The sequence below is a fragment of the Prionailurus viverrinus genome, chromosome C1 (genome assembly GCF_022837055.1).
Source record: "Prionailurus viverrinus isolate Anna chromosome C1, UM_Priviv_1.0, whole genome shotgun sequence".
Taxonomy (NCBI): domain Eukaryota; kingdom Metazoa; phylum Chordata; class Mammalia; order Carnivora; family Felidae; genus Prionailurus; species Prionailurus viverrinus.
The window spans coordinates 183,837,442-183,857,552 of record NC_062568.1 but is presented as its reverse complement, the minus strand read 5'-3'; the positions used below and the strand labels follow the sequence as shown (position 1 = coordinate 183,857,552).

Genomic DNA, 20,111 nt, shown 5'->3' with positions numbered 1-20,111 from the left:
AGTCCTTTCCAGGCTCACAAGCTGGAGTTCAGTTCACCTACTGAATAGAAATTTACGTTGACTAGTAAAGAAATCCCAACTCTTCTTCCCACCTCCTTATTGGATGTCTGGGCCCTGCCACACCCAGGTTAAATCATCATCTTGGGGCGGTGGCATATGTGTGGCTGAGTCAGTTGAGTGTCTGACTCTTGATTTCAGCTCAGGACATGATTTCAGGGTGGTGGGATCAAGCTCCACATCAGGCTCTGTGCTGGGTGTGGAGCCTCCTTGGGATTCTCTCTCTCTCCCTCTGTCCCTCTCCCCCACTCTCCCTTTCCCTGTCTCTCTCTAAAATAAAATAAAATAAAATAAAATAAAATAAAATAAAATAAAATAAAATAAAAAGCATCTAGGTGTTACCAATGAATAGGTAGATTTGAACCTGGAAACTCCTTCTCCCAGTCACTACCCCGAGCAGGACTTTCTTTTCTTTCTTTCTTTCTTTCTTTCTTTCTTTCTTTCTTTCTTTCTTTCTTTCTTTCCTCCTCTCTCTCTCTTTTTAAGTTTATTCTCTATTTTGAGAGAGTGAGTGAGCATGTGAGCGGGGCAGGGACAGAGAGAAAGAGATTCCCAAGCAGGCTCTGGGCTGTCAGCACAGAGCCTGACCATGAGATCATGATCTGAGCCAAAATCAAGAGTCAGACACTTAACTGACTGAGCCACCCAGCATCCCCCCCACCCCCAAGCAGCACTTTCTTAAAAGGTCTGACTTTGGCATTTGCCTTGGTATTCACCTGGCAGAACCTTCCATGGCTTGTATTGCCTATAAGCTAAAGCCCAAACTCTGCATGGCACCCAAGGTTTTCCCCAATTTGGATCCAGCCTCTTTCCATTAATGACACTAATGACTAAGATTGAGTGTTTCATATGGCACAAGCTCTGGGATGAGGGCTTTATGTGTGTTGCCCCATTTGATTTCCACTAACTTTAGGAGATGGTGACTTGGCTTAGTTGTCTCATTTATAAAATGGGAACGTTCCAAGAAAAGCATCCCCACAGTGTCCGGGGTGTAGGTACAACAGTTAATAGCCATTACTGCATCATCCCTATTTGATTGATGAGGAAGCTGGGGTTTAGGGGTGTTAAGTAACTTGCCCAAAACCACAACCCTGAAAAGTGACAGAGGTGGAGCCTGAACCCAGGAAGTCAGGCTTCAGTGCCCAGGCTAGCCTGCCTTCCCTTCGTTGCTGAAGGCCTGCACTCAACTTAGAACCAACTTGCAGGGCACCTGGTGACGTCTCCAGGCCTTTGCACATAGGTTCCCTGTGCTGGTAGAATGCCTCCTCTGGTAGCTGTCCCCTCCCCCGTGGCCACCCTAGGCAGAGGCAGACAGCCCCTCTGTGTCCCCTCAGCCTTCTCAACAGGCCTCACTCCACTCTCACCTCACCAAACTGAGAAGGAGGTCTCACACCCTCAGGGTGACAGTGTCCCCATCACCTCTGGCTCCACCATGCCTGGTCTGGCACAGAGCAGACCTCTGCAAATGCTTGTTAGAATTACCGCAAGCCAAATCCATCAGGGCAAGAGTGGAGACCGATACCTGCTGGCAGGGACGCCTGCCTGCTCTCAGCTGTCAGTGTGCGCTCCAGAGCGAGTGCACTTTTCTTTGGCCAGAGCCTCCTCCCCATTTGCCAGAACTTCCAGTACCTTGGCCCCGTCTCTCACTTTGCTCTCCAGCCTCCCCACAAAGTCAGCCAGCTGGGAGTTCACCCCTACAGGGGCCCGTACCATCCAGCAGCTTGAGTCTGGAAGATTCCTCACCTCCCCAGTTTATTTATTCAACAAATATTTATTGAACACCAAATTAGAGCCAGGTACTGTGCGTGGCACCAGATACAGGGTAGAGAGCAAAGCACACATGGTCTCTGGCCTCACGGAGCTTACATGCTGCCGGGGGAGACGGTCAACCAAGAAGTAAACACACATGATGTGTAATGGCAAGTGCCCCATGAAGGGGAAGAATAAGGGACTTTGAGATAGATGAACTAACTATTCAAGCAGTCAGGGAAGCCTTCTCTGAGGAGGTGGGTTAAAGCCAAGGCTTGAGGGTGTAAAGAGCTCAGCCATGACAAAGGTAGGGGAAGAGCATTCTAGGCAAGGAAACAGCATATGCAAAGTCCTGGAGGTGGGAATAGGTTGAAATGTTGAGAAAAGGAAGGAAAGCCAGGGTGGCAGGAACACAGCGAACAAGATCAGAACTGGCTGGAAATCAGGTTGGGACCAGAAGAGGAAGAGCTTGGATTTTATCTCTGGAATAATAGGGTAATCGAGTAAGGGTTTTATACCAGAGTTGGTATGATATGATTTGCATGTTTAAAGCTCTTTCTGGTTGCCTTGAGAACAGAGTGACAAAGCAAGAGAGAAGCAAGGTGACCTTGTGGAGGGCAGTGATCTGGGGGCGGGTGAAGTGGCCACACCAGGGTGATAGCTGTAGGTTCAGAGAGAAGAGTATTGACTCCAGAGATATTAAGAAGTAGAATCTTTCTGAGGTTTTTAGAAGAACTAAAACAACTTTATTGGATGCCTGCAACAGCCCCAGCAATGGGGTAGGAGTTGGGGACACCAGAAAGGGTTGGGGATAGAAACAAAAGATGCAAGTCCTCAACCCCGGAAACAAATACATAGTCACCAATCCCCCCCACCATCTCTTGGGGGAGAATGAACCCAAGGTCAACTCAGATGCTGGAAGTTCTGGGCCATTTCCATCTCATTCGATGGTGTCAATGGACTCTCCTGGAGTTGGGGACTGGAAACATGGAAATGGGCTTTCCATATTCTCGGGCTATCAAGTTGCCAAACTGCAGGATTGTGGCACTGACATGGTGTCAGGGGAGCAGTGAGCCACCAGCTGGGATAGCCAGGGAGACGAGGAAGGGGAGAAGGGAGTCTCGGAGCAGAAGCAGCCCCTCCCGTCCTCTGTAAGAAAGGACAAGTCGGGCTCTGCCTTCTGTCCCCCTCTCCCCGCTCCTGGGAGCCTGCTGACCACCCTGCCCTACCTGTTGTCTCCCTCAGGAGCACTCTAGGCCGGTGACCCCCTCCTTAAAACGACACCCTCTCTCCCCACTGCTACACATCTCAGATGTATCCAGGAGGACAGAGATCTGATGGACCTAACCCTGAGGACTGAAAGAACACTTCAGCTCTTCATGCCTTCTTGAGGAATTTGCCTTTTTAAAAAGAGATTTCTGGGTCATTTAAATGATCTCTGCCCTCTGCTCTACTTCTCTGAAAGGGCCCTCTCCCCCAGGGTTTTAGCAAACTCTATTTCTGAGCCCAAGGACCTCCTCAATTTAGTCTCTGGGGAGGGTAGTTCCATCAAAGGGTGGGGGTGAAAGAATCTTGCCAGGGGTGACATTTGAAGGAAGTATTTAATAACCAGTGCAAATAAGCACCAAGGAATTGCCAGCTGGAGGACCCCATAGTCTTGGGTCTACCAGGCATTAACCAGCATGGGGTTCTGGGGGAAAAGCCACCCAAAGCTACCTGGGGCAGGGGGCCACTTAGAGGCACTCGGGGGATGTGAATACTTGCCAACAAGCACAGAAGTGGTTCCACATTTTTTACAACTGGTCTGGCAGTACTGGTCCAGCTGAATGTCAGTCCTGGGTCTGCCCCAATCTTGTCCAGTCTCTGCTGTTCCACCAGGAATGGTCACCAGGCCATTTTTTCCCTCTCTTAGGCCCAGGCGGAGCTGGGTAATGAAATGGCCTCTGAGCAGAGCCAGCTGCGCGGAATCCTGGGTGAACAGGATCTCAGGCCCTTGACCCACCGTGTGACCTTGAAGGGCCGAGCCGCCTCTGACTGTCCCTCCTCTCGCCCCTCCTTGCAGTTATTTTTGTCCAGCCTGACGGCCCTTGGCTGTCCCCACAGTCTGGGCTCTGTGAGCCGGATACAAACCAGGCAGCACAAACGTCTGGTGTGGAATCCCAAGAGGGTTCCTCTCTGGGCGCCATCACATGGGAACATGACCTTCCACACTGTGCACCCAATGGGGACCACACATCTGGAGGATGGTGACGGCGCGAGAGGCCGGGAGCTGGGTTCTCTTTGCTCAATCCTGGCTCTTGTCTGGGAACGCTGTCCCAGGCCTGCTGGTGAGAACGCCCTGTTTTGGAGTCTTACTGCTGCCCAGAAATCTCCCAGCTCTGTGCAGGGAAGTGTGGGTCAGCTGGAGGGTAGGTGTCTGCAGTGGGGAAGACGGCCGGAGCAGGCCCTGCTGGGCTCCTAATCCCCAGGCCTTGGCCGTGGTGCACAGGGCAGCTGTCCTGTGGTTCACTGCAGTGGGGTGGGCAGGGGCAGACAGGGGTTCTCCAGAGACAACTTTGTGGCCCCTGCTCAGTTACTGTCTCCGGAAGCGAGGCAGACACTACGTTCTGGCCCTGGGGGCCTGGGAAGGCTGCACCAGTCAGTCACTGCTCTGGCCGGGGGTCTGATCTCTCTAGGCAAGCAATCTGCCCGAGGCCACCGTGCCTTTAGGTGAAAGCTTTGTTCCCAGACCTTAGATTCATGCCTGCTGCCCCCTGTGTGCCCGGGTTGGGGGGGGGGGCAGGTAAGAGTCTGGGCAAAGCTAGTGGGGGCCCTCCCACGACTTATCTGTCCAGGTAAGAAATGAGACGAGGCCTCTGAGATCACAACAGCTTCAAGAGAGCTGGGTAGACAAGCTGGGACAGGCAGTGAGGAGGGGAGATGGGCCAGAGGAGGAAGGGGTGCCTCTGATGGGTGAGGAAGATGCCTTCATAGATAGATGAGCCAGGCCAGGAAGCAGGGCAGACGATAGCACTGTTTTTAGAGCTCCTGGAAAAAGAACCCTCCTCACTCCCGGGGAGAAGCCGCCTCAGAAAGCCCCGATTTCAGTGATTTCAGAGACCCAGGAGTGGCACAGCACAGCTCCTGCTGGCCTCCCAGCAGCCCCTGGGGAAGAAGGCCTGGGGGCAGGAACACCCACATAAGCAGGGGACCCCAGGATGCCAGGGAGCACGGGGGAAGAAGATCGCACGAGGGGTGCCATGTGGCTGCTCCTGGCAGCCCTGATGTTGGGGGCCACGGGGAGGGGGGCAGCGGGCCTCTCCAGGGGGCGGGCCCTCCGGGTAGAAGATGCCCCTCGACTGGGCAGCACATGCCTCCGGGCTGGCAGGACAGTACCAGCGGCTCTGCGCACAGGAGTGGTTCGGAGGGCGGGGATGGGGTAGACCAGAGAGGAGGCGCTGGGGAGGATGGGACCGGGCACTCTTCCCAGGACGGTGAGCTGGCTGCTGGGGGCTGACAGCCCTGGACAGCTATGGAAGAAGGACCAGGGCCAGGCAGGGAAGGCCAGGGGGCCAGCGGGCGTGGGAGAAGGCTCCATCTCAGCTGCGTAGCTGTTGAGGTGTGAGAGAAGACGGATCCGGACAGGGTCTGCACGGCTGCTCGGCCCTTCCAGCACCCCCAGGTACCTGATGACCTCGGTGAGGCACTCCCGAAAACCGATGCTCCGGAAATCAACTGCCAGGGCTCGGGCATCAAAGAATCCTGCAAAGTGAGGCGTGATGAGGGCATGCCAGGCGGGGGACAAGTGCTGATCCTGGGGTCAGGTCTGTGTGACCCTGGGCGTGTCACCTCACCTCTCTGAGCCCTCATCTGTAAAGTGGGAATAATCACCCCTTCCTGGGGTATCTGGGGTATGTTGTGAGGACCAAGTGAGTTCACTGAACTATGAAGCAGGATAAAATGTAGAGTATTGTTTTCATCAAAATTCATGATTAAGGCAGAGAAGAAACTTTGCGACCAAGGTACTGTCGTTTAAGTGGATGTTTTGCCAGGTGTGACAGGCCTGCGCACGTAGAGGTGTAGAACACCCCTGCCTGCTGGTGGGGGCGGATGTTGGGAGGTGGCGGCAGCAGCGGTCAGAGCTTGGGGACTCCTCAGAGAAGGCAGCATGATGTCACAGTGAAGCCTGAGGTCTTTGGACCTCAACTTCTCCACTTGACTAGCTGCCTGACTGTGGACAAGCCTCTTAATCTTTCTAAGCCTCAATTTCCTTGGCCGCAAAATGGGCATATAGTGACACTTGCTGTGAAGGTGAAATTAAATGCAACGGTGCACAGAAACAGTCAACGAATTCATCATTTACACCTGACCCTTGAACGACATGGGGTTACGGGCACTGATCCTCCCCCAGTGCAGTCGAAAACCTGAGCAAACTTTTGACTCCCCAGAAACTACCTAGAGTGAGGACCACCAGAGATAACTTTTTACCGTGATAGCAATTTACTGGAAAGATGAACTGCTCACGCGGAGATGATTAGTGTCACATGGAGTCTTAAGCAGATACTCGCAACACTTGAGCTCACCGCAAGAGCAACAGGAGGTAGCTAGGAAATTATCACAGTAGCATGGTATGTATAAACTACAGCGACTTTTATGCAATTAAGATTATAATGCATCTTCACATTTATATTTCTCTCCACTGCAAATGGCACCATGTGCAGTCTGTAAGTATTTGTATGAGGAAGTTTTGATAAGTTGTAACGTCAATAATAGATGCGTGTCTATTTTACGGTAGCGAATGATAAAACAGACCAGCATCTACATTTATGTCACGCATTCATGACATACCTAACTTTTTCTTATGTTTTCCCAATATTTCTAGGCTATGTGGTGCATCTGCAATTGTTTTTCAAACTGTTGCAAATGTCTAAAAAATTTTCTAACACATTTACTGCGAACACTCTGCATAGAAGAGGACCTGTGCTACTCAAACCTGTGTTGTTCAAGGGTCAAGGGCATATTACTGGCTTGGCCCCTGTGGGCATTTGAGTCTGTCCCCTAGCCTGAAGGGCTGTCAGGAAAGCAGGACCCCGCTCTGGTCCTCAGCTGCTGCCATCAGGCTGGGACCCTCTCTTTGGCTGGTTTCAGTGAGGTCTGACCAGGTGGACTGCCCACAGAGGTATTTAATTCTCACTGCCTTTATACCTGCCCCGCTATCAACCACCTTCTGTGCAAAGACAGAATAGCCTCTGTGAGCACTGGCCTCATGACTATGGCAGCAAATATCCGGTCCCTGGTTCATGGCTGAGGCCCCCACAGAGGGACAGCTCTACGGGAGACGATGTTTGGAGTCAGGCCTCCTTGGGGGCAAGACCTTGTTGCATACTTAACTATGCGACTTTGAGCAAAACCCTTCAGTTTCTGTGTTTGCTGTTCTTTTTCAACTAACATTTTCTGAGTTCTTATTGAGTACTTAATTTGCATTATCTGATTTAATCCTTAGAAAAACCCTGTCATTACTCCCATTTCAGAGATGAGCAAACTGACGAATAGAGAAGCTAAATCATTTGTCCAACGTAATAGAGCTGGCAAGTCATAGAGCCAACCTCGCAATTCATGGGATTCGAATCAACTCAATTCAGGATTCTAACCCAGAGGCGGTGCTCTAAGCCACATCTCTGTCTTCCCATTAGCCCTTAGCCAGAAAATGGTGATGGCGACAACCCCCAGCCTCGAGATTCTTATAGGAATCGAATGTGATAACAATGGTGAAAGCATTTTGAAACTACAAAATGCTGCCCCAAATATTAGTCACTATTTTTCTTTTAATTGGGTAACCATAAATGTAGTTTGAAGCATCTCCCCCACTGGTTGACCGAAATCAGAAGTTTTCACTGTTGGCCATGCATTCCTTTGGCAGAAGTTCTCAAAGCGACCACCTGCATCAGGGTCATCAGGCATGCTTGCTAAACTTGCAAATTCCTAACCTCCAGGCCAGACCTCCTGGCTCAGAATCTCTGGGGTGTGCCCCAGGGCTGCCTGCCCCTAGATGATCCTGCGCAGTTCACTGAAGCTTGAGAAGCACCAGGCTGGGTCAATTAAAATGCAACTGTCCCCTCCAAAGGTAGCAAGTTAAGGTTTTAGGACTCAGGTTCTTGTGTCAAGGTCTGTGGAGCTTTCCAGCTTTCTCGGTTGTGAAATCACCAAAATATACAGTGAGGCTTAGTCTTTTGAAAGCCATAGTTCCATGACTTCACCGTAATGCACCAGCTCAAAGTAACGGAATGAGTTACAATTGTATGCTACCACAATCCCACGACCGATCTTGAACTGTGAGCATGACATACGATCCCAGCACTGCTGAGGACACACTATTACCCCAGCACTAGCCCAGAAGGCACCCCAGTGAACATCTGTGGCTAAAAATCTCAGGCAGGCCCCACCCAGGGGTTCAACTGGGATCCCAGTGAGAATGAGTTCTTTCAGGCTAATGCTTAAGGAGGGTGGGGGCAAGGGTGGGGAAGCCAGAGGGGGGCTAAGGGTGGGGAAGCCAGTCTGCGTAGAAGAGCTCCTCCAAGGGCTAAGGCCGGAAGGAGTGGAGTTGAGAACAAGGTTGGGACACACGGGGACACTGACATTGGAGAGGGCAATACTGAAAGAAGAGAGACAGGCTTTGTGGCTGCTCCACCTGGACCTGCTTTAGCCCCACCATAGACTGTGAGCTCCATGAGGGCAGGGACCCCATCTGCTTTGCTCACCAGTGGATCCCCAGGGCCTCGCCCCCACATATTTGTTGCTTGAATGACTCATGGGAGAGAAAAGCATCAGTACCTGTCCCACCAGTGGCGTGGAGCATTTTCAAGTGATCCACTGTCATCTGCAGGACCTCGGCCTTCTCCAGCTTGGAGGAGCCCTGTGTGCGCAGAGGACAGAAGTGTGAAGGCTTCCAGCTGACCTCTCTCTCACTTCCCGGCGGCGTCAGCAACCTCACCAGCTCAAGGTCGTCCTCCCACTCCACCACTGCCAGCCTTTCGGCTTCTGCTTTGGCCAAGGCGCCCAGCCAAATAGATTCTCTTCAGGTCTCATTTTCGTCTGCCCGCCCGCTGCACTGTTGAGCGTCCCTCCTGCAACGTCCCCCCTTCCCTTGACTTCCACGACACCCCGTGTTCTTGCTTCTTCTTCCACCTGGCTCTTGCTCGCTAGACACACTCTCCCTGGGAGGTGTCGTATGTGACCTCCATGACTTAGTGCACCGTCACCGGAATGCCACTCCTGCGCGTGCCCATCTGCCTTCTAGACCAGCTTTCCTGGGAATCAACTCCACACCCACCACGCCCGAGATCTAGCTCATCATCTTAGCCCCACAGCGCTTGCTCCTCCTCTATTCTCTCTTGAGCAATGATTCCTAAGCATCCAGCATCACCTGATCTCCCAAGTGAAACCTGAGTGTCAGACTCTCCACATAAGTTCTTGAGGGCAGGTACCAGGTCTAGGTCTAGCTGGGCCTGTGAAAGTTTGAGTGAACGAACGTCTGTGGAATGACTGACTTCTTCTCAGGAAGAAAGGCACATGACCCATGACCATGCCTTGGAGCACAGGGTAGAGAATCTTCCAGGCAGTCTGATTGGTTTAACTGTCTGGCTTCCACTGTAGTCTTCCTCTTCCACAGGTGCAACGGCAGGGGGCTCGCTCCCCGGGTAGCCTGTTCCACTTTCAAATGGCTCTGGGACTGTCAGTAGCACAGAGGGCTAGGGGGCTTTAGAACGAAACACAGTTCAGTGTTCCCATTCCATTCTGCTATTTACTTAGCTGTGTGATCTAGTGCGAGCTACTTTACCTCTCTGTGCTTCAATTTCCTTACCCGTGCCATGGGCATAATAATCCCTACCCTTTGGGATCATGGGGTGATGGACACAGAGCCACAACATCTGAGACGCCACAGTAAATACAAATTTCCATTCCCCTTATCCCTGGCCAGTGACAGATATCAGTAAACAAAACCCCAGCACCTCAGGCAGCTGCCACCAATCAGTAAGACATGCCATGAAAAACGGACCTTATCTGCCACCTGCATGCCACCTTCTTCTAGCACAATCGGGAATGTCACACACCTGTTTCTCAAAGGCAGTGGGGACCAAGCGTCGCAGTTCAGAAAGGCTGCTGTTGATGCGGTCCCGACGCCGTTTCTCTATAATCTAAAAAACAACGACAAGAATTTACTTGCAGCCACTTCACCAGTTTCCAACGTGCTTTGATGGCCACTGACTCATATTTAAAATATTGTGAAGGAGAGAAGTCTAGTCTTACTTTATGGAGGAGGAAACCGAGGCTCGGAGAGGAGCAGTGACTGGCCTAAGGTCACATAAGAAGGAAATGCAAAGCTGGGAGTAGAACTCAGACCTCTTGTCTTGGTCTGTTGGGGTGCTATTCAAAATGCTTAACCACTGTACATCAGGGTACCGACCAGTCAGAACAGGGACACCAGCCCCCGCACGGGAGCAGTTCCTGGAGGTTCCCGCAGGTCAAGGTCACCTCCTCAGTCGCTGGCTCATGAAGAGGCTTTGCTTCCAGTCCGGAAGACCTTCCATTCACACTCATTCTCACCTCACCAGACTGGTAGCAGAATGCTGACAGCGGGGCAGACATTATGACCCCTATTTTACAGATAAAGATGAGGGCTGGAAGGAAGTGGTTTGCCTAAGTGAGTGGCAGGGCTGGTCTCTGCCACATTCCAGGTCTTGGGACTCCCAGGGCAGAAGCATAGCCGCATCCTGGGAGAGAAGGGGGTGCCGGGATAAGACGGCCAATAGCAAGCCCGGGAGCTTCCTTCTCTCTCTCCCTGCCCTACCCCTTGGCACGCAGAGAGGAAATGAAAATTCTGGGCTCAGAGAGGAGAGACAGAAGGCTGGAATAAATAATAAAGCCTAACTGTGTGTCAGGTGTGGTTCTGGGCGCATTATATTAACTCAGTCGTCAAAACAGCCCTTTGAGGTAGGCACTGTCATTTTTTCAGTGACACAGTTGAAGAAATGAGGCACCGAGAGGTTGAGTGGCTTGCCCAAGGCCACTCCACTAGCCACTGGCAGAGCCAGAATTTGCACTCAGGCAGTCTGGGTGATATTTCCGACCAGGGTTCTCTGGGCTGGGCCCCTGGGGACCCAGGGCAAAAATTTGCCGGGCGTCTCCGCGGAGACAGACACTCACCCCTCTGCGTTTCTTCCTAGCTTGCATCTGCGAAGGGCTCGGGGTGGACAGCGGCCTGGCCATCTGGCTGCAGACGAAGAAGAGAAAGGCTGATTTTTCAGAGCTCAGGGACCATCTCCCTGGCCTGGGCTGACCTTGGAGGAGGCGGGGATGTGGGCGGGCAGAGCCCCCTCCCAGGCAGCCATGGTTTCCCAGGCGGCTCAGGGCTCCCAGGCCGGGAAGTGGCGCAGGGCAGGCGTGGGTGGGGGCCCATTGCTCCCCCCGGCCAAGTCCCCCCTGCGCTCGGTTTTCTGCACTAGGGTCGCGCGGCGGCTGGGGCCGCGGGGGACGAGGTGGGGGGGGCTGGGCTCTCGGCCCGACCCCCCTCGGCCTCGCCCCCTGCCCCTCGCCGCGGGCGTCGGGGAACCGCAGCCGGCCTCGGGGCTCCTGCAACCCGATCCCGGGCGGGGCGGGCGAGGGCGCGGGCGGCGGCGGCGGGGCAGGGCCGGCGGGTTGGGTTTCAGAGAGAGCCGCTGGGAAGAGCGTGGAAAGAACAGATGCCGCCGCTTCCCACGGGCCGGGCGCGCCCGCCGGCCGCCCTCCGCCCCGCCGGCAGCTGCCGCCTCCTCCCACGCAGCGCGGCCCGGGCGAGGGGGAGGGGGCATCTGGGTCACAGGCCCCCTCGGACTCTTGGGATGCCGCGAAGGCCCCGGGCCCGCATCGCGTCGGGCCTCGCTTCGCAGGTCTGGCACAGGATGGATGTTTGCTCGCACCCGGGAGTCCCCGTCACCCGGAAGAGGCTCAGCCCCGGGGGGTCTTTCCTGCCCAGACTGACCAAAATCTTCTGCAGCCCAACTGCTCGACCCCCTAACGGTTTCCTGCTTAGAGGTTCTTCTGGAATGGAGGGGATTCGTAGAGTTACACTGAGGACCATTCATTTGGCCAACACCCTGGAGGCCCCATTCAAGTCCCGCGCTGGCCTAGATGCGCAGTCGGCCAGGTCCCAGCGCTCCAGACGCTCAGCTCCCGGAGTGGCTGGGGAGGCGGAGAGTGTGAGATGCCCTATCAACAGATAACTTTAGACGAGGTGACTCCCGGGCCATTTCAGAATGCAAAATGCCACCCACATGAACAGGCACCCATGCGCTTGCCTCGTCCTCCCTCTCCCCCTCTCCTGTCTCCCCTGGGCCCCCATCTCAGCGAAGGCACCCCATCTCCTAGGTCTACAAGGCTACCTGGCTACCACTTTTTAAAATTTTTTAAAAATATTTTTATTTATTTTTGAGAGACAGAGCGCGAGCTGAGGAAGGGCAGAGAGAGAGGGATACCCAGAATCCAAAGCAGGCTCCAGGCTCCGAGCTTGTCAGCACAGGGCCTTACGTAGGGCTTGAACTGGGAGATCATGACCCAAGCTGAAGTCGGAGGCTTAGCCGCTCAACCGACTGAGCCACTCAGGTGTCCCTTACCACTTTTGATTCTGCTTCTGTCCTCACCCGCTCATCCAAACATGCCCATTCTGTGTCTAAGACACATCTCACCTCTATCCTCTTTATCTCCACCACTGCTCTGAGGATCAAACCTCTATCATCTCTCACCTGGATGGCTGCAAGACCCTACAAACAGGCACAGTGCTCATTTAAACATACTTGTCACTCTCTTAAAACTCCTCAGGCTCTCAAAAATAAATAAACGTTAACATTAAAAATATATATATATATATTAAGAGCACATTAAAAAAATATATATATATACATATATGTATGTATACACACACACACACACACATATATATATATATATATATATATATATATATATATATATATTAAAAGGGGCACAGTCAAGTGTCCAACTTCAGCTCAGGTCATGATCTCACAGTTGATGGGTTCAAACCCTGCATTGGGCTCTGTGCTGACAGCTCAGAGCCTGGAGCCTCCTTTGGATTCTGTGTCTCCCTCTCTCTCTGCCCCTCCCCCACTTGTGCTTTGTGTCTTTCTCTCTCTCTCTCAATCTCTCTCTCTCAAAAATAAATAAACATAAAAAAAAAAAAAAACCAAACCCTCCTCAGGGCCTTCTCAATGCTTTTAGGATCAAGACCACTGTTTTTCAGGTGGCCCAGCTGGCTCCTGTCACCTCCTGGACTCAACTCTCTTTTGTTCTGTGTGCTCCAGCCTGTGGATGCCCTAACTTGTTCCTGTGGTTACACACACTGTTCCCTAGCCTAAAATTCTCTAGTGCACGCTGTCTCCCCACCTCCAAGCCCAAGCCCCTTTGCCTAGTACCTTCTCCCACTGTTCAGATCTCAACTCAGATGTTATCTTCCTGGGGGAGCCTTCTTGACATCTTCTCTCCCACTAGATAGCCCCTGCTCTACCCTCTCCTAGCCTGCTGCATTCACAGCACGTATTGCTCATTTGTTGTTTTTTGTTTATATGATTATTTGATTAATGTCTATCTCTCCACCAAGTGCATAAGCTCCCTGAGGTCACGAACCATGTCTGGCTCATTCACTATTGTAGCCCCAGTACCCAACAGTGCTTGGAACAGGGCAGAGCTCATGGTTGAGCTCCCTCCTCTTGCCCTTGTCCTTGGCATCACTGGGGAACAGAGAAGTGACAGCATAAAAGCTACCTGCTAGGCCTTTGTGGAATGGGCACCTGTGTGGCTCATGAGGAAGGTGCCAGCCCAAGTGACTACCCTCCTGGCATGAGAGGTTAGATCATCTTCGTCAGCTGCTCAAAGAAAGAAGGTTGCAGGAGAGTCCACATCAACATTGATCAAATCCCACTGCTGTGTCCCTGGCTTTGTCCAGCTACGTCTGGAAAAGGGTATCTCCATCCAGACATCTGGATGAGAAGGGCCGGTAAGAGGCCTATGAAGCTCCTGGGAAGGATGGCCCGGCAAGCTGGGTCCAGGGCTCTGATAGCCAGATCCTGAGGTCTGGAGGGCACCTTGTTTACAAAGCTACACTCAGGACAAGCCCCAAGAGTCAAGGGATACTAAAACATGGCCTTTGTCCCCCCCTAGGCTGGATAAGGAGTCTCCAGGGGTATTGGGTTAGCACTGCGCACGTCACTGCCCCTCAGCCTGATCCCTCCTCAGGGACCATCTGTCAGAGGCTGACGCACCCCTTTCAGGGCATGGTGGCTTTGCTATCTCTTTTTCCACTCACTCGGTCACTTGTTCTCTGCAGTATTATCCCTCTTCCCTGACTCCCATATCTCACAGCCAAACTTCACTTCACAGTTGTCTTGGCATTACTACATATCTTTCCCTCCTTCAAGCCTAACAAAAGCCCCATTTTACAGATGAGGATGCTGAGCCTTGGAGACCTAAGGCAGCTTGCCCAGCCTATGCAGCTGCTAAGGAGCAAAGCCAGCATGGGAATCCATGTCTTCTGGCTCCAAATTCAGCATTGTTTTCCCTCTTGATTCCTATTTCCTGTCTGTCTGAATAGCCCTCCAGTCCCCTTATCCTTAAAGCTCCCAAGAGCTCAACCAGAGCTCACTTCCAGGCTGTGATCTGGCCCTGACATTGGGGGGAGGTGTGAGAGTTTCTTGTCTTCGAGTCTGAAAATAAGGCAGATTTTCACAGACCTAGACAAGATATGCTGACCACCAAGATCTGCTCCATGGGCCTCGAGTGGTCCCTAGCCTGATTTCTGAGGAGGTCTCTTGGGGGGCGGGCAGATTTCAAGGTGGTCTGGCTGCCAGTCCTGACTGCCCTCAACACCCATTCTCAGCTTCCCCCTCGGGAACTCCCCCCGTGGAACCCTTGCAGGTGACCCCACTCATTTTGCATCAGCCAAAGAAAGGCAGGATCACAATGTCCCCCAATGAAGGGATTTCAGGGAGGGCTGAGCCCCCTTGTAAAATAAGGAAACTCTGAGAGGGGAAGGGTCTGTTCCAGGCCACACAGCAAATTAGAGGAAATTCCAGAACTGGAGCCAAGTCTATTGGCTTTTAATCCAGTATTGTCACCCCCCCCCCGCCATGTGTGTCACTCCCTCACGTGTGTCACGCAGCCAGTACTCCTTGTTCTAGACAGTACTTCCACATTCACTTGTCTCAGGTATTGCACAACAGCCTTGTGAATTAAGTAGTATTGGGGCTATTTCACATTAGGAAAAATAATCATTTGATAGATGGAGTGACAGAGACACAAAGAATTCAGAATCGTGCCTAGTAAGTCTTCAGACTTCTAGTCTTTTCATTAGACCATTCTGCCTCTTGAACATGGCATCTTCCAACTAAATGGCGACCCCTTCGAGAGCAGCACTTGCCAGAAGCTACCTTGGGCCAAATCAGGGAGCTGTGCCCTTTAGATACTTTATCTCATCAAAGGCTCACCCTGTGAGGTAGGTTATTAGCATACCGGTGTTGTAAGGGAGAAAATGGAGGTTCAGAAATGCCCAAGTTAATGGTGGTGAGAATCAAACTCAGGTCTATCTAACTTCAAAGGCCACCATGTGCCCTAAATCATGTAGAAAAGACCCACAGACCTTGACTCAGTGCCTGCCATATGACAGGTGCTCACTGAATGTTCACAGAGAGGGTGAGGGGAGAGAGGCTATACTCTCATGTGTCAGGAGGCTGGGTTCAGATAGGAGTGATTTTCTTATATGGGGCAAGATGCCATCACTAGGCAGATGCCCACAGGGACAACAGAATACACCCTGCTCCTTATTCTCACATCTCTGAGTGGGGGGGGGGGGGATTTGCGCCCTGCCTCTGACCCCAGGGAAGCTGGCTGCCCCAGTCCTGTGGCCCTTGCCACTGTTTATCTGACTTTCTTTGTACATGAAGCTCTTCTTCTCTGAGAGTTCCCCGAGGGCAGAGGCTTAGCAGGATACATCTGGGTCCCCCATGCCCAGCCCAGGGTCTGGGCCACAGCAGGCATCGTTCAACACTCCCTGAATTGAAGCATTGATGTCTGCTGGGGGGAGGGCCCTTTGGTGAGTGCTACAAAGAGAGGTCTATAAGTCAGCCTCTGCCAGATGTCCAACTGCTTTCTCTGCTCTGAGGGGGTCTGCTCCTCTAAGAATCTAGACAGTGTCTAAAAATGGGCTCTGGCTAAAAGCACAAAATGCTGTATAGGAAAAATCTACCCACTGATCCTTTATGCCATTGCCCAAATGCCACCGCCTTCAAGAAGCCCTCCCTGATGCCTCTGGTTATAAGTGACCCCTCCCTGCTTGGGTGCTCTCACAGCCCACAGTCTGTCTCTCCTTCTGTCTTCTATCCTATCCATGGTCTTTGTGTGACCTGGCAGGTCACTGGCCAGGCTGCAAATTCTTAGAAGACAGAGCCGGCTCTCTGGCATCGATTCGTCCCTCTGATTCATGAAGACCCAATGACATTGAATTTGAGACCCCCCTTCCACCAGCAGCACATGGGGCTGGGCCCTTCCCTGCTGCTAGCAGGCCCGGACTCAGAGAATTGCTTCTCTAAATAGCAGTTTCTGCTAAACAATTTAAGAAAGCTAATAAGTTGCATAGGAAATTATATCATATACCCCAAAACCTAATTAATGTACAGGATGCAAGGGGGTTATCTATTGCCTTACCTCCTGTTATAAGCTATAAATACTTGGAAGCTGGTGGCCTTTTACAAGGATTTGTGATTGAGGTAGGATATCTTGGTCTCAGAAAACTGAAGTCATTGAAATTATGAAATGCCCTCAAAAACATCCCTAAGAAGGAGCTGAATCTTTCTTTCTTTCTTTCTTTCTTTCTTTCTTTCTTTCTTTCTTTCTTTCTTTCTTCTGAGCATGCTGGAGTGCCAGTGGAGGGGGAGGGAGAGGGAGGGGGGAGAGGGAGAGAGGGAGAGGGGGAGAGGGAGAGGGGGAGAGGGAGAGGCAGAGAGTGAATCTCAAGCAGACTCTACGCCTAGTGTGGAACCCAACTGGGGGCTCAATCTCAGGACGCTGAGATCATGACCTGAGCTGAAATCAAGAGTAGGACACTTAACTGACTGAGCCACCCAGGCGCCCCCTGAGTCCCCCTTTCAAATCTATTTTAGAGAGTCAGGTTTGGATGAGCCAGGAGAGATCAGATAGCCCTCTCTCTTTCCCACTCCATGTCCTCCTTTATTTTTTTGATGAGGAAACAGGCTCAGAAAGAAAAAATAATGGCCCAAGTTCACGTGGTGAGTTGGCGGCAGATTTGGGGCTGGGACCCAGGCCCACAGACTCCCACTCAGTCCCTGCCTCTCTTTCAGGGCTCTGGGTATCACATGTTGGGTGCCTGACATGAATTAAATACTTGCTGTGTGCTAAGCCCTGTGCTAAGCTCATAACATACACTATCTTATTGATTTTCCCAATAAACCTGAGATCGGTTATATTGTTTATAACCATTTTACTGACCAGGAAACTGAAGCTTAGATTGTTCACAGAACTGGGAGAAGTAGCAGAACTGTACAAGTGCAATTTGTTCTACAAGTCTGAAGCAAGTCAGAATATTTAGAGCTGAAATACATTGGCAGCAGGGTGTGCAGTAGAAAGAGTGTTGGAATTGGAGTCTCCGCCCTCGCACTGACAAGTCAGCTATTATTTTCTTCAGTACCAAAGCCTTAATTCCAAAGTCCAATTTGCTCAAGGGAGGGGAGGTTTCCCTTCCCCCTGGAAGCGTTTTGTGTACTGCATGAAAAGTGCACCCAAGCTAGGGTAGAATTGAAAAAGTACGGCTATTCTGCCTACTCAGGCAGATTCTGGACCGGGGTGTGTGATACCAATAGTCTATGAAGGTTTCCTAAGATCTTCAGGGAAATCTCCTCCAAGAGCCTCAGCCTGGCACTTCCACGCAAGGAGGATCACCAACTGGGCACGGCATCCCGGAGCTGAACTCCACTTCCATCCCGACACCCTCAGCCCTGAATGGCCCAGAGCGCAGAAGATCCAGGCACTCGTGCGTGTCACGGCCCACGCTGCACAAGTGTCCCCGCCTCCCACCCTCACCCCTACCCCACACACACCTGCGGGCAGTCGCCCACACCTGCATCTCCCCGGGGCCATACGGAAGACGAGTCCTGGGCCCGCTGAACCCGTCCAGGCACTCCCAGTATCCCCATCCCGGCCCTCACCTCAGCTCGCCCTCGCGGCCCACGTCGATGGGTCCGTCGGACTCGCTGTCAGAGCCGCTCGGTTCCCTGGGCCGCTTCATGGCCAGCGCTGGCTCCAGGTCTCCGCGCGGCGGTGCGGGCTACCGGCCGGGAAGTCGGGCCCCGCCCCGGCCCCGCCCCGGCCCCGCCTCAGCCCCGCCCAGCCCCGCCCAGCCCCGCCGCCCTTTCCCAGGGCCCTCTCCTGCGCCGCAGCCCCTGGCGCCCCCGCGCCCCCTCGCCCCCGCGGTGACGCGCAGGCCGAGCCGTGGGAAGGCCCCGGGCGGTCACCGCCCCCTCCGACGGCTGGGAGGTCCGGCTCTGTTCCGCAGTCCTGGCCGCCGCGCGCTGGGTGGCCTTGGGCAGGTGCCCTTGGAGCCCCCCGCCCTCCCCGGGAAGCCAGGGGTCCCCGTCCGTCCCTGGTCTGAGCGGGGTGCTGCGGGCGCTGCGGGTCTGCCCCAGTTTTTGCAAGCGTCGAGCCCACCGGCTCCTGCCTCCTGGCGTTCTGGAGGAGGCAGACACTTCGGGTTTGGTGAGGTTGGTGGGGTTGTCTGTGGCCTGATCTTCGACAAGAATCTCCCAGCAGCTTTTCCCATAGGGATACAAAGCAAGTGGAATGTGTGTGCTGGAGGAGGGAGGAAAGGCTCTAACATGAGAAGAGGCTGTCATCTCCGCCAAGAATGGCTCAGGTTGTGCCTGTGCCATCGGAGCAGAACAGCTCAGGCCAAGAGAACCAGACTGGATGGTGGGGGTGGTGGGTGTCCCTGGGAATCAGTTTCCAGTTCACCAGAGGCATTACTGGCCTGGGAGGCCAAGAGTGCCAGGAGAGGGCTCATTCTCCAAGCTGTGGCAGGGCCTCAAAAAGGGGGGTGGGGAGGTATTCTCCAGCCTCCCTTCCTGGGTCTCCTCAAGAGCAGGAAGGAGGAGATGGGAAGGTCTTGATGTGGTGGGTCAGACACCAGAGGTCTCTCCCCTTGACCTGCCCACAAGGACACAGAGGAAGCCACCCCTTCACTTGGGAGAACAGGATTGTTCATCTGAGAATAACTGTGCTTTCACCCCCACAGCAAAACCTGCTTGGGGACACTTGGTTAGGGTAGTGTGAAATAACATTCCTGTGCCCCCTTCCACACACGTTCACAGACACAACCACGTGGCCAAGTACACAAACGCATACACACTCTGATACACGGGTAGCAGGAGCAGTTTGCACCTGCAGCCTGTGTTTCCTCTTCCTTAGGAGGCCCTGGTGGTCACCCCAGCCACACCTCTGGTCTCTTATTCCAGGTGCCTTCAAGCACTCACATGCCTTCTGTGGACATATACTAGTGGGGTGGAAATCTCAACTGACACAGAAGTTGCACAATCCAAGCACCACTATGCATTCCCTGGAAAGGCAGAATCAAAGATGCCACCAGATAGCTGCCCTGTGAAATGACTCAGATTGCAAGGCCTGGCAGTGGAGCAGATTTACAGGGGAAGGTCAAGGGCTCTGTTGAGGGCATGTTCATGGGAGATGCCCCAGGTCCTCAAAATGGGATGCACAGTTAAAGAGGGGGTCTGGAGCTCAGAAAAGAGGTCTAAGCTGGATACTTAAATCTGGAAGTCATCATGTAATAGCTGGCACATAAAAGCTACAGGAGTGGGCGGATTACCCAGAGAGAAAGTGTGGGTGGAGATAGAGCGAAACAGTTAACAGGGAGCTACTCACAACACCTGAAACTGTTTTGTAAGTACTAACTCATTTCATTCTGGACAGCTCTATAAAGTAGTAGTATTATTATCATCCCCACTTTACAAATGAGAAACACTGAGAGGACCGGAAGTAAATGGAAGGACTGGAATTCAACAAGAGAATTGGGTTCCAGAACCAAACCATTAGGCTTTATTCCCTTGTATAGCTCTTAAACATCAGGCTCTGTATTCTGGTACTGAGTCTAGAGTTATGCCATCAATATAATAGCCACGAGACACATGTGGCTACTAAGCACTTGCAACGTGGCTGGTCTAAATGACTATGTGTAGTAAGTGTGAAGTACACACCAG

The 20,111-nt window shown here is 52.7% G+C and overlaps 1 protein-coding gene across 1 annotated transcript; it reads right to left on the bottom strand.

Moving 5' to 3' along the window:
• Positions 1-2,536: 2,536 nt before the first annotated feature.
• On the bottom strand, positions 2,537-18,168 carry HEYL (hes related family bHLH transcription factor with YRPW motif like). The gene is made up of 5 exons (XM_047872982.1): positions 18,051-18,168; positions 10,990-11,056; positions 9,897-9,980; positions 8,617-8,698; positions 2,537-5,547 (listed from the first exon to the last, which is right to left on the bottom strand). The coding sequence occupies exons 1-5, from the start codon at positions 18,128-18,130 to the stop codon at positions 4,874-4,876; spliced, it is 987 nt and encodes a 328-aa protein (XP_047728938.1). The 5' UTR covers positions 18,131-18,168; the 3' UTR covers positions 2,537-4,873.
• Positions 18,169-20,111: the final 1,943 nt, after the last annotated feature.